The sequence below is a fragment of the Schistocerca nitens genome, chromosome 4, assembly GCF_023898315.1.
Source record: "Schistocerca nitens isolate TAMUIC-IGC-003100 chromosome 4, iqSchNite1.1, whole genome shotgun sequence".
Lineage (NCBI taxonomy): Eukaryota > Metazoa > Arthropoda > Insecta > Orthoptera > Acrididae > Schistocerca > Schistocerca nitens.
In genome coordinates this window covers 395,359,692-395,374,524 of record NC_064617.1, presented here as the reverse complement: position 1 = coordinate 395,374,524, position 14,833 = coordinate 395,359,692, and the positions used below count along the sequence as shown (strand labels likewise).

At 41.5% G+C, this 14,833-nt stretch overlaps 1 protein-coding gene across 1 annotated transcript in view; it reads right to left on the bottom strand.

The window, feature by feature from the left end:
- Positions 1 to 1,132: 1,132 nt before the first annotated feature.
- The window catches only part of LOC126251712 (15-hydroxyprostaglandin dehydrogenase [NAD(+)]-like), a 101,286-nt gene continuing 87,585 nt past the window's right edge, over positions 1,133 to 14,833 (bottom strand). The window contains exon 6 of the mRNA XM_049952306.1: positions 1,133 to 3,331. Coding sequence (XP_049808263.1) covers positions 3,217 to 3,331 — 115 coding nt within the window. The 3' untranslated portion in view covers positions 1,133 to 3,216. The remainder of the gene's footprint in view (positions 3,332 to 14,833) is intronic.

Below are 14,833 nucleotides of genomic sequence, written 5' to 3'. Positions count from 1 at the left end.
TACTGCAAAATAAATATTTTAGTTGGGCTTACTTAAAGTTATGCCTAGTAAGATTGATGCTAGATACAATACAGTCAATGTAAAACTAATTTGGAAACACAAAAGATACCATGTATCTGTGAATCTAACAGAGAATTACAGATTTGCTACTTTCTTCTGGTATTCTGAATAATCCTTTTGAGATATTTAACAGTCCATCTTCTTCAGTATACTATTATTTATGTTTACATCTGTGATATGCAGCAGTCACAGATTAAGAACATTACAAGTCATACTAATGAACAAATGTAAGGGTTACTCTTTTTTTTATTAAAACACAGTAACAATTCACACTTATACAAATACTAATGTGATACTGTGATAATGCTACATGGTCAACCTATGCATCAGAAAATTCTACCACCAAATAGAAATTAACCTAAAATTCAACATCAAGGATTTTAATTCTGATCACATAACTTTGGGCATGTGAGTTAAAGAGGACCTGTACTTTCCTGTCTCATTATTTATACTTTCCTGTCACTGGATCAGTACAACAACCAAAACAATGTCTTCTCATACTTGGCAAGGTGAAGTGACTATTGGGCCATAGCGCAAACTAACTCTGACTCATAATTAGGTATAGTCACATTCCAATTCAAAGTAGCACATGATGTTACCTCACGGTGCAGGCATGAAAAGTGATCGCGAAAAATATTTTAATAGGAAGCCGTGACAATATGCTGTTAACTTCATAAATTTTATGAGAAGTGTGTGATAGCCCCGAGAAGGCATCAGAATGTAAAAGCAAATGTTGACAAGAGAAAATTGAGCAAGTCATTCATGTGCAAATTACCGAAAGAGGGACACGATGTCAAGTAGAGCAGGATTCAAGTATCTACCCCAAACCAGAATACACAAAATGCATGAAATATATGTTTCACTGATAAAGATAACTACACTATTAGATAGAAAGTTCTGCAACATTATGAACAGGAAAAGGAAAAATTCTTTTTGCAAAAACTTCAAAACTTTTACTGCAAAGACTTTGGACTTGCAGGCTAGCAAAGAAACTCTGAGGAAAAACTGTTCTATCTACAGGATTTGATTCCAAAAGGTGGCAGAATTAACTATTCATATTGTATGGATTGCTGAAGATAAGGTGGGTAGATCACATAACTAATGAGGAGGTATTGAATAGGATTGGGGAGAAGAGAAGTTTGTGGCACAACTTGACTAGAAGAAGGGATCGGTTGGTAGGACATGTTTTGAGGCATCAGGGGATCACAGATTTAGCATTGGAGGGCAGCGTGGTGGGTAAAAATCGTAGAGGGAGACCAAGAGATCAATACACTAAGCAGATTCAGAAGGATGTAGGTTGCAGTAGGTACTGGGAGATGAAGAAGCTTGCATAGGATAGAGTAGCATGGAGAGCTGCATCAAACCAGTCTCAGGACTGAAAACCACAACAACATTGTATGGATGAGACTACATACTTGCAAACACAGCATACCATAATAGATTTTTATGAAAAATTTAGCACCAGAATTAAAAGCAGCCAGTGGTTTATTTAGATCAACTGTGGCTTCATGCCTACTACACTGTGAATGAATGTCGCAAAGTGACTCTGTGTGAGTAGCACTGTCAAACAACAATTCCAGGCAGTGCTTCATTGTTTTAAATGCAAAGTTCCATTACACTTTCACTTCTCTGTGACTGTAACAGGGATACTTACTTCATAGTATCAAATAAAACTGGACAGAAAAAATTACAAATATTCGGAGACAATGACATCAAACTATAGGCATTAATTAAGGAGCACCAATGTGAGAAAAATTTGAGGTAATCAGCAGGACAAAAACTGGGACCTCAGCATTACTAGTCAAAAAGTGCCAATATCTATACCATGTGGTCAGTCTGCTTTTGGTCTTGTGTCATTACGTATCACTGTTGTGACATTAAGAGAATGTAAATGCCAAAAAAATACGTTATGGCTATTGGAGGAGAGATACTTAGATGATTGAGGAAACTGAAATACAACAAAATCAGGTTGCACAGATCTGAAAGAGAGCTGGCACTATCATCAGCAACTGAAACACATTAGTGACTTAAACAGCAAATGACAAAACAAGAGACATAACTGTGGAAACTTGCAATGTCACTGGAGAATGTAATGTGCTGCCCCCCTAGCCAAATAACCAGTTCACCATGCTAAATAATACTCTACTCAAATTTCTTTGTATGCTTGCTTATCAGTTTAACAGGTTGACATATTTATCCTCTATCTCTCTCTCTCTCTCTCTCTCTCTCTCTCTCTCTCTCAACTGGATGACCCCACCTCCTCCTCCACTGCAATAATTTTATACTCCTTCATTTTATACTCCATTTTATGACCCTTCCATTTTCTGACCACCTTGCATTATTACTTTCTTTAGACATGTCTGACAGGTGAATCAGCCTTGGGAAGTACAGCCAAGCTTTCACTTTAATGGCGTAGAAAGTGACTTAATAGGTTACAATTTACTGGGATTTGTGTATAAGCTAGAATTATCTTAAATGTAGCTCTTACTAATATTAATATCCTTTTCTGTAAAATTCGGTACTTTTGTAAACAATGCAGATAATTACCACCTGAACCATTACACTACACAAATTTGGACTAAAAAGATTATCATCAGAAGTTACTTCTAGCTTATTTATTTATTTGTTTTAATAAAAGAGGACAGCAGCAGTACTAACGGTCTGAACACAAAGTGGCCTCTTACAGAAGAAAATATCAGTGACTTATTAGAGGTAAATTACATGTTTAAGCACTATCCCTTTGGCTCACTGAATAATCGGTAAGTCTTTCCTTCCCAAAATGGTCCACTGCATCAACAAAATTCCATGTTTACCCTTATATGCTTCTAGCTCCCATCACATGTACACAGCAAGTTGGTAGTATGTAATCATGTCCTCTCTTAACCAATATTGTTATCAATTCTAGAAAAAAGGTGAACAGTCATTCTGTTCTTTCTTAAGTGTAACATAGAGTGCATAAATATCAACAAATATACAAATGTTTAGGCCAAATTACATAATGTACATATGATAAATGTGACTTGAATGAAAAGCCACAAAAAGCCCATAAATCTGCAAAGCTCCGGAAGAAAATTGTGCATAATATTTGTAGTGTGTTAGATGCACTTCAACAGGCTACTTGTGCAATTAAACTTGTCATAACAGTAAAACCACTGTTTACTGGGTAGTAAAATGTATCTCCCGTGCTGGCTGGTTCTTCTCCACCATCCAAACAGAACCACTGGCTGCCTTCTGCAACAACTGTATCAGCTCCTCTGCCACATGTTCTGCCCTGCAGATTTTCACAAATATTATGTGAACATTAGTAATATACAAAATGTTAGAATGTTTCACAATGCAAATGTAAGATGTAATTGGCAGGTATATCACAATCTTCTCTTATAAATTGTGAAAGTACATGTAGTGTCCAGAAGACAATACTTACCAAGAAGAAGTTCATTGTAACAATATCTAAAATGAGACATAATAGCTAGTAGGCAACTATGTGTATGCAACAGTATGCTCTTTCATTGAGACCTAGGACAAATAAAAGTGAAGATTTTTGATAACTAATTGGTAAATAAGGACGGACAAGTTACGAAGTGCCTATATCAAAATGAAAAACTAATTACTTGTTCAAAATGGGAAACAAAGTAGTTACGGCACACAGCCTATGAATTTTCTAGACTCAAATTACAGTCATACACTACAATTGGACTAATGGGGACACATGATCCTCCCAAACAATATCCAACGAGCGTTACTTACAGACACTAAAAGTATTTTTAATAAAGGACACAGTAGCTAATTTGTTTCTTCTCCAGCCACACACAATTTTACTGCAATTGCACTGTGTGCAATGGAAAAATAGACAGATATAAAAAAATGGAAACTGGAGTAACGCTATTACACGGGTATGATAAGGCTGAATTATAAAGACACAGGGACATTATCTACATACTAGAAAAGAAGGCAATGTGGAGGGCATTTCATTTCAGGGAAATAATCTGACAAATGTAAGAGACAAGAGCTAGAAATTGGCATAAGGAATCATTCGTGTGAATCTTTCACTTTCGGATTCCAATTCACCTGCCTTTTTGCCTTCAATGTATTTTTATTGCTTATTTTTCACATACTACTGTTCCATTCTTTCTTCCAGACCAAATTTTCAATATTCTTCATGTTCCATAATTATCTGACTCTCCCTTTCAACTGAAGTTTCTTCCAGGTACATGAGAAAAGCATGTTTGTTTTATCTAGGTGCCTCCAGTATTCATTTTCATCGAGTCCAGAGGGTAACAATGTTCACTCCTTTCTTAGTTTCTCCATCTGCATTTTTCACACTTTTCTCTGTTTTACGAAGTCTGCTGATAGTGTTGAGACCCATTTCCTTATTCTAAACCAATATATTAGGTGTTGTGTTAAAACACACTTTAGTTCCAGAAGAATGTATGTACAACATTTTTAACCAACAGAAGAGAGTTGTCTAGGAGTCGGAATGTATATTGTACATCTATGTCTATGCATCCTTATTTGACCTTTCATTTTCCACTTTTCTTTAATGTTTTCCCTCATTCCAATTTAGTCTATGAATTGCATGTTAACAAACATGTTTAGAGTGTGCTCTTTAGCCTATTTCTTATGTTTGTCCTTTGTTTAATCTTCTCCAAAGAGATTTTTAGTTTATTCTCTCAGGCATTTCTATAAGATGGTTTATCTTTTACATTGCTAGGGGGAGGAGGGGGGTTTGGAACGGCAGAACTTCCACAGACAGGGCCACCAGGGTGGCGGGCAGTTGGGACATAGGGAGTAGCTGTCTCTCCACAGGTTTTCAAATTGTGATCCCTTCAGCCGCTTATGGAGGTGGAGGTCATACTGTGTTACAGGATGGGCAGAGGGAGTGAGAAAGATGTGGTTGGAAGAGAGCTGGTATCTGGTCTGAGGTGGAGGTAATGACAGGGCCACTGACTGCGACTGCAGTTGCGACTGGAGCTGTTGGGTTGGCAAGCCATGCGAACGTGTCCAGCCTCGATGTTGAACAGCTGACAATGCTTTGCTCCATCCTGTATGCCAACTGAACATGCATGCCCAGACACAGCAGCCTCATATGTAGGTAGTTGTGTATGCAGGATGCACCTGCTACTTAGGACATAGGAGTTCTACAAGGATGTGATGTGTCTGCTTGTGCACAATTTTGGCTGGACTGATCCCACTGATGGGAACAGGCCTGATGAGCGAGGATCTATATGTCACAAGGAAGCTGTGCAAGACATCCGAGATTGGTGACATCTACAAGACTTCCCAGATCGACCAGTCTACACGTTGGTGATGGGATGAAAAGAGGCAGTGGTTATATGATCAATGCCATTGTGGCTACAGAAGGTTTTGAACTCAGATAACAAACTGGGGCCATTGTCTGACGCCAGGGTACAAGGTGCCCTCTTCAATGGCACAAATCCTCTAACAGCACAGATGGTGGCAGGGGTGCATGCATATGACAGACATTCAGTTCAAGAGAATGTCTACAACCAGCAACCACATAGAGCCCCCTAGTGGTCTTGCGATATCGACATGGACAATCTTCCAAGGCTGGTCATGGTGGTTCCACAGTGAAACATGTTGAGCTGTGAACACTTAACTGTGGCAGCGGGCATGCCAGGAGCAGCACAGACTTTTAATGTAAGCATCAATGTCAGGCCAGTATAAAAGTACCGCCCCAATGTGATGCATGGTGGAGCTGGAGGATGCAGTGGTGGAGTGAGGGTGGAATGACAACCCACAATGGTCCTCCACGGCTAACATTAAGGTGCTTTCTATGCACTGAGCCAGTATCACAGTGCAAAATAATTGTGGAAAAGTGATTTGACATGAGAGGAAACATGCTGACCGACACTTCTGGACTACTAACAAAACCTTGCATAACTGGATCACAGAACAATGCCAAGGTGACCTCGTACACTGCCACCAAGAATTCGCTCAAGGTGGTTTACAGCTGTTTCCTTTTGATTGAATTCCACATCGCAGACAAGACGGAGGCAGGGTAGGGCACCTGTGTTGGTATGTTGGGTGATGGGGGCAAAAATATATTTCATAATGATACCCGATTAAAAACAACTGTATTGCTGCAAACTTTGTGCCTTCTTATCTGGTAGCTTGCCTTCTTCTCTAGTAGCTTAGGCCGATGGCTGAACAAGGAAATTAAGGGTTTGTGTTCAATCAACAGGAAACTTACTGCCATACAAAAAAACATGAAGCTTCTTAAATCATAAATGAATGCTGAAGCCTTCTCTTCAATCTGGGAACAGATGAACAGCGCAGCATTTAAAATTTTGGAGACAAAGGCTATTGGGTGCTGCGAGCTATCTGACAACTTTTGTGACAAAATCACCACAATGTAATTCTGGGACACATCCATCGCCAGTGTCAGCGGCAGACCAGGTATGTAAGGCATCAGACATAAAGGTGACTTGAGACCATCTTTAAGGTGCTGAAAAGCCTGTGTGAATTCAATGCCCTCCTCATGTGGCTGATTCAAAGGGTGTGCCATCTGTGGTACGTTGAGAATAAATGTGGTGAAGTATGTTATTTTCCCTAGAAATGATTGCACCAGAAGGACTATCAACTGCTATCAAGTCTCTTCAAGCAATTGGATACACACATCCTTTAAACCAATTTATGAAAAATAGTGGCCCCCACCTAGTTTAGACAACTCCTCTAAGCGAGGCAGTGAGTAAGGATCAATGTCACAGTTTGAGTTAACTCTGGACTTAAAATCATCACAAATATGTAATGAGCTGTTCACTTTTTTAACGAACTCTATAGGCACTGCCCACTGACTGATGGAAAATGGGGATGTAATACCTTGGTAGAATGGGGAGATAATGCCTTGGTCCTGAAGCCATGCAAGTTATGCCTGAACAGCCATGTGAACTGTAAATGGAAGTGGTCAAACTTTAAAGGCTTTAAAGAAATATGACCCATAATGTTACATGCAAACCCCATCATTGGTTCGAAAATCTCCTCAAAAGACATCTACAGTCTGTCAAGATAGGAGAAAGATACTGTAGCGGGCACTAATTTAAGTTAGTCCCCTTGATTAAAGACAAGACTATGCTGGCACTTTGCTGGAACTCCACAGATTAGGCAAACAGCATCAAAGCCAAAGTGACTTTCTGCTGGGGTAATAAGGAAACTGCCAGTTCTGCAGTGTACCCATATTTAATGTAGCATTTTCCTCATGCTGCTGTTGAGCACACGGCTGTCAGGGAGGTCGCTGACAGATGACACCCAGATGACCGCTCCTGCCATAGGCCCAGCTGTTTGCTGGAAGATGCAGGCATCAACTGCCAGACAGGACTGAAGGGTTTTGATGTGTGTGATGTATGTTGCAGTGCTGAGGAGGGAGGGCATTTCAGACCTCCCCAAACATTACAGAAAAGACCATGCAATGCTGAGGAGGAAGCAGAATCATCAACATACTTGAGTCTCTCATAAGAGGCTGGAGATCCAGAGGCCCATGAACTCGGGTGAGACTTAGAGCAAAAGTAGATGATGATGAGTTGGAATCATCAGTTGACCAATGCTTACAATAGTGGCTAACATTTTGGGAACCCAGAGCGTCATTTGTAAAAACCTGTTGAGCTTCCAAAGCAACTTTGAAAGATTTAAGCAATCTGAAGTGCTTCACCAAGATTAGGATCAGATTCAGCTAAAGCTTTTGTGATGACCTTCCTGTCAGGAGTAAGCTGCACAATCACATCTCAAATCAATGAATCCGCATAGGATACTTAAAATTTATGACAGTGATTAATCTAGAGCCTAACCACAACAAACTGCCTCTGCTGAGCATAGTATTCAGGTAACAAGAGCACAGAGATCATTGCAAGACAATTCACTGGAGTCAGAGTGGTTTCAGTTTTTGCACCATTTCATATAAACAGCTACTAGAAGACAAAAGAAAAGCACTGTGCTGTCTACCATAAATGTAAAAAAAAAACGTAGCATTCAAAATGACCGAGATAAGACTTCCAAGCTCTCTCCAACAAGCTGTGTGTGTGTGTGTGTGTGTGTGTGTGTGTGAGAGAGAGAGAGAGAGAGAGAGAGAGAGAGAGAGAGAGAGGGGGGGGGGGCAGGGGCATTCAGCGACAGTTTTACAAAATCAGCAGAAACAAAGCTGATTAAAAAGGAGAAAATGCAATAAAATTGACAAAAATCAATCTGAGGTAAACTGCATTCACTCTCACCCATAATCACATGCACAGTCACATCATAGAATAAACTGTTAAAAGTGTTCAGATGTTCTAAAACTGTTAAATAAAATGAAGTAAGACAACAGGAAAACTACAATTAATTGCCATGAATATGTGGCTGGCTGATTACTTACATAAAAACATGGATTAGCCAGCCACCTTGACATTAAAACCATCACCCTAAATTTTAGAGAACAAGTCGGACAATTCACAAAATTTTACAACTCATATCACATTCATTTGGCAGTCAGCTAATACTTCAGCAAATGTGCAGCTGCCTTTGACTAAAAAGTAAAAACCAGTCTAATAAAATGTGGTGCACTGTGATTTGTATGCCACATGCACCACACACTGAAAGGTACTCTTGCCAGAGCAAGATGACGTGTGTCGTATGGCTGTAACCTATACACAGACGAGTAAGGAGGACCTTACCCCACCTCCATGGCTGGAAGGAGGTATGCCATGGCTGCACTGTAGACTTTACAGGATGCAGCTTATTATCTGCCACTTCCAGATGCTCTTCTTCCCATCAACACATGACACTGTACCTCAACAGTGAGGCAAGAGCCTGCAGAGAGGTGGCACATTCGACTGACTGAAGATTGCGACATGCCTCCTTGGCTGCTATATTTGCCCTTTCATTCCCCACAATACCCATGTGCTCTGGCACCCAGCAGAAAGACACCTCCTTCACCAGCCTTTGTAATTGGAATAGGGCATCCTGAATATCCTGGACTGGGTACAAGTATGGTAGAGAGTAAAGGGCCCTCTCAAAATTGGAACGGACAAGGAATTTAGCACTAGAAACACGTCTTTCTGCTACAGTGCCCACAAGATCAAGTATAATTCTGTGTCCAATACAACAAACTCAAGAGGCAGTTGGATCTCGAGGACATGAATGCAGACAATAACACAGAAATCAAGCAGAGTCCGTCCGTTTGGACCCACCCATAAATACAGCTATAGAGCCAAGGTACTCTGTTAAAATGTCACAAAATAATGTATTAAAAACATATGCAGGAGTGAAAACCTCTCCTGCACTGTACTAACTCTAAAGTTACTCTGGGTCTCAGTAGTAATCTATGTGGTAAACCCTGGAGTTGGAGTTGTGCTTATTTCACACCAAGTGACTCCAGCACACAGCATGGGAATCCCAAATGCCCTTGTTGTTCATGGGCAACTGGAGAAAAGGTGTTCCAGAAACAGATGAGCAACAGTATAGTATGCAGGTGAATTTGGAGCAGCAAGGAACTTACGTGCATGATGCAATATGATGAGCTGCCACCAGAAGGTGAGTAGCAGTTTCCCAACCTCAGCACAGAGACTGGTATGGAGCTAGTGCTATAAGCACACATGGCCAGCCTAATCCTCTAATAGTGGATACTATCAATAAACTTCAGATAAGAATGCCATGCTGATCCACACACTGCCCACCCACAGTCTAGGTGCAATCACACGAAAGCCCTATTAAACTTGAGTACATATTCCTGGCTACGGCACTTTAAGATATTCAGTGACTTCCAGGTTCTGACTGTCAAGTCTCGCACATGGTAACCACGAAAGCCTGGAGCTGAAAATGAGCCCCCCCCCCCCCCCCCCTCTCTCTCTCTCTCTCTCTCTCTCTCTCTCTCTCACACACACACACACACACACACACACACACACACTAATCTGCAGAAAATTGAAAATACATCTTTGTAGCCCACTACTCTAAACTCTGCACTGGAAGTTGCAACTGATGATTCATTGTAACAACATTGGAGGAGGAACAGAAAAGTGCAAAATCATCCACAAATAAGGAGAACTGTGCAGGACCCCTTACCTTAGAAGTGATATTGTTCATGAGTATGGCTAAGAGAGTAACAATTAAAATACTGCCCTGATGAATACTGTTTTCCTGCTCAAAAAAATTCAAGAGCAAGTCACTTACTTGGGACTGAAAAAAGCACTTAGAGAGGAAGGACTACGTGAAGATGGGGAGGTGGTCACAAAACCCCCATTGGTGGAGCTGCCCTAGAATACTCGGTCTGCAAGTAGTGTCACATGCCTTACTTACACCGTGTTCAAAAGTATCCGAACACACCCAAAAACATTGTTTTTCATATTAGATGCATTGTGCTGCCACCTACTGTCATGTACTCCAGATCAGCGACCTCAGTAGTCATTAGATGCAGAACTCGTGAACTTCAAACGGTGGCCAGGTGATTGGATGTAATTTGTGTCGTACGTCTGTACGCGAGATTTCCACACTCCTAAACATCCCTAGCTCCACTGTTTCCACTGTGATACTGAAGTGGCACGTGATACTAAAGGGGCACATACAGCACAAAAGCGTACAGGCCAACCTCGTCTGTTGACTGACAGAGACTGCCGGCAGTTGCAGAGGGTCATAATGGGAGATAGGCAGACATCTATTCAGACTATTACACAGGAATTCCAAACTGCATCGGGATCCACTGCAAGTACTATGACAGCTAGGCAGAAGGTGAGAAAACTTGGATTTCATGGTCGAGCGACTGCTCATAAGCCACACATCATGCCTGTAAATGTCAAAATGACACCTCGCTTGGTGTAAGGAGCGTAAACATTGGACGATTGAACAGTGGAAAAACGCTGTGTGGTGTGACAAATCACAGTACACAATGTGGTGATCCGATGGCAGGGTGTGGGTATGGTGAATGCCAGATGAACGTCATCTGCCAGCGTGTGTAGTGCCAACAGTAAAATTCGGAGGCGGTGGTGTTATGGTGTGGTTGTGTTTTCCATCGAGGAGGCTTGCATCACTTGTTGGTTTGAGTGGCACTATCACAGCACAACCCTACATTGATGTTTTAAGCACCTCCATGCTTCCCACTGTTGCAGAGAAATTCAGGGATGGCGATTGCATCTTTCAACATGATCTAGCACCTGTTCATATTGCACGGCCTGTGGCAGAGTGGTTAGACGATAATAACATCCATGTAATGGGCTGACTTGCACAGAGTCCTGACCTGAATTCTACAGAACATCTTTGGGATGTTTTGGAATAGTGTACTGCATTTGGTCATGACCAGGTGCAGTATCATGAGCCTCAGACAGTGCCAAACCCAGCTCCCACATGGAGATTAGGCAGCTGTAAGACTCAGAATTGTTCGATCTAAACTCCAACTGCTGCCCCCCCCCCCCCCCCCTCTCCCCCCTCCCCCAGTCTCGTGGTAGCAGCGGAACACCTCTGCAGCTTTGCAAGTACACTGACGAAGGCAGGTTTTAGATTAGTACCGACACCAGAAACCACAGTTTGTGTAGAGGCATCAACAGTTGGAACAGGCTTTTTACGGGCTGAAGCAAAAGATGTAGTACAAGCGGGAGGCTTCATGGCCTTATACTAAGTATCCCCGAAGTCTTCCTTAAGTGGCAAGCCTCCCGTATCTCACCTTGCGGGGTGTGCAAGGTTGGCAGCTCATTCAAGTCTTGCACGTATATGTTCTGTGGACCTGCAGTGGTAGGGTGGGGGAAGTAGTGTTGCATGTACATTGCAGCTATTAGTTGTGTCATTGTCTAATTCTTGTGCAAGCTGCGTGTAGTGAAAATATTTACTATTGCAGAGAAAGCACTTTTAGTGGAAGATGTCTTCCATGCAGGAGGAACTTTACAGAGCATGTGAGGCGGCAATTTAGAGTGTGATTTCCTACTTCGAGGTGTCCACATCATGACACTCTAAGTGATTTAATTCGCAAATTAGAGACAGCATATTCAGTTCATGATGCATCATAAACTGGTTGGCCGAGAATTTTCACACTATGGAAGCTTGACGACATTTCGGGCATCATGTTGTGGAGTCCAACAAACTCAATGAGGAGATTATTGCAAGAAGCTAAAGTATCTAGTACAACAGCACATAAGGCCAAAACCAAAGAACTGGGTATGTATCTGTATAAAATTACTGCTTTGCAACAATTACATTGCATGGGCCATGTGAAACAAATAGCACATTGTGAATGGCTCCAGCAATTTGTTAACCAATATGGGGTTGGTGTTTTTCACTGATTAGGCTGGATTTCACCTATCTGTGTACATTATTTCCCAAAATTCACGAATTTTGTCATCAGAAAACCTACATGCCTTAAGGGAAATGCCATTGCATGCAGATAAAATTCGCAAATCTGTTTTGATACTGCTGTCACATCTGATGTCTACCATTCCCAGATAATTTATCCATTTCTTGACCTGCTGAAGAAAAATGAGCTGAATCATTCATTTTTCCAACAACACAACGCTGCTGTTCATGCGGCTCACCCATTCCTATGACTTTTACATGAAATCTTTGGAGACACAGTAATTTCAAAAGGACTCTGGCCCCCACATTCACCAGACCTGTCTCTGCCCAACTATTTCCTTTGGGGTGCGGCTAAAACATTTGTATATCAAAATAACCAAAGACAATAGATGAACTGCAGACAGCGAAAATTGATTATTGCATTCAATTACACGTGAAGCACTGCTAGTGTTGAAATAGGCCTTGAAGAAAGAGGAAAACATTTCCAGCACCTACTGTGATAATGGTAAGTGCAGTGTATTTAACTGTAATTAATATAATTAATTAATTTCACTGTTTTAATTGTAACAATGTTGAACCCAATTTTCTGAATAAATGCAGCCATTAGCAGTGAATCCCAGCCCCTACCTTATACAGCGACATGAATGTGCCGCCAACCTTAGGCAAGGCACATGGAGCGCGCTGCTGTAGATCATCTTGGCCTCACCAACAGGATGCGCTTTGTTGTTTTAATATCCTGCATCTTCTTTTCTTCAAGAGAGATGCTGCTGTCTCTACTCCAGATACAGTGGTCCCCAGAGCAACTTAACATGTTCTGGAGGAAAGAAACAAATGACGCATCTCAGGGAGCTTTACCCCATTTACCCCTAGTGGATTCTCCCTTACATCCCAGTGAGTTTGCCAAAAGTGCTGGCATTTAAAACAGCGCATTGGGTTCGGGACATAGGGCCACGTGCTTAAGTGAAACCTGTCTTGATAAGCTCTGGGAGTTTCATGCTATTGAAGGTACAGACAAAGAAGCTGGATTTTACCAAATCTCCATCCACCCTTTTCATGATGTTTTGCACACTGACAATACCTTCTGGAGACCACACATCTTTCCATTCTTCTTTGGGAATATCTATAAGATCTGTACATGACAACGCCTTTGGTGTAGTTCAGTGTTTATGTAGTGCCACTTCAATTGCATATTCTCAAAGGCATTTGGCTTTCCAATGTTCATAGCTCATTGGAAACTACAAGTTTCAACCAACAGTGCCCCATATTACAATCGTTTGACAGATTTTGAAGTTCTTTGAAGTTCAGCGATTCCCTCTAAACCTTTCTGGATGTAGAAAGGCAAAACTTTCTCAAAGGTTCCCTCTTCCTGTTTAGCTACTAACAATACATTCCAACTAACAGAACTCTGAAAAATTTTTGAGCCTGGAGGACTGGCAACACAAGCTGTCTTGTTAGAGTGGGTGTTGGTATCTGCCAGTGGCCCCTCCATTCTGCTGGGATGTGGAGGAGAAAATTTTTGAGGGTTCCATCTCACAAGGGGAAGGCCTCAGACGTGGCCAACCGATTCAGCTCAAATTTGGCAGGTCGATTGTGTACAACCTAAAACGAAGGACTCTAAGATATTTTGGGGCAACACCTCCGCGTTTTTGAGAAAATCACCCCTAAAGGTTATGACGAGCAATCGACTCAAAATTGGAGGGATCGATAGATAATTGTAAATAGAACATTTTTATTATCAGTTATGGAGCCCGCAAACGCAAACTTTTCCAGAAATCGAGGAGAGAAACTTTTACAACTGTCGCTCCTGTACCCACGTGGTAAAAGCCTTTTGCCGACAGCACCAATAGCGCCGGCACGGTAGCTCAGTGTGTTCGGTCGCAGGGTTAGTTGCCCTCTGTAATAAAAAAACTGAGTTAATCGATCAACAACGAACTTCAACGGATGTATTACGACGTCCGCCCCGGGCAGATGCAAAGGTAACTGGCTGGGAATCGGAAAATCCGGGTTCGAATCTCGCAGAAACCTAGCGGATATTCTTATTTTCGTTTGTGTTTTTCCATATCTCAATTGATAGGGATAGGAGGGTTAATAAAATAAGTAAATCAATAAGGAATGATAATACTAAGGTAAGTAAACTAATTTCCCAAATGCCGTGAGTTAGTAAAGTATTAAACTGTTAAGCCTTGCCACGTGAAAACAACTCCGAGTAAGTGTGCTGCGAATTCCTCACGAGGGATCACAGATAGCCATCCGCACGACACTTGTTTACAGCGAGGCACGGGACAGAATGCACGCGGGGAGAGTTATGTTGTCCCTGTTGCCTCTTCGTCATATCATAGTTGTAAACCTGGAAGAGTTAAAGTGTCCAGCACGAGCCTTATATAAGTTAATCGGAAAGAGTTGTTTTCTGTCACTAGGCTGCAGCAAGCCTCACGGATACATGTAGTGATTTTTCCATCGTTCATGCGCCAAATGAAATACGATTTGCGAATGAATACAGTGTTCTTCC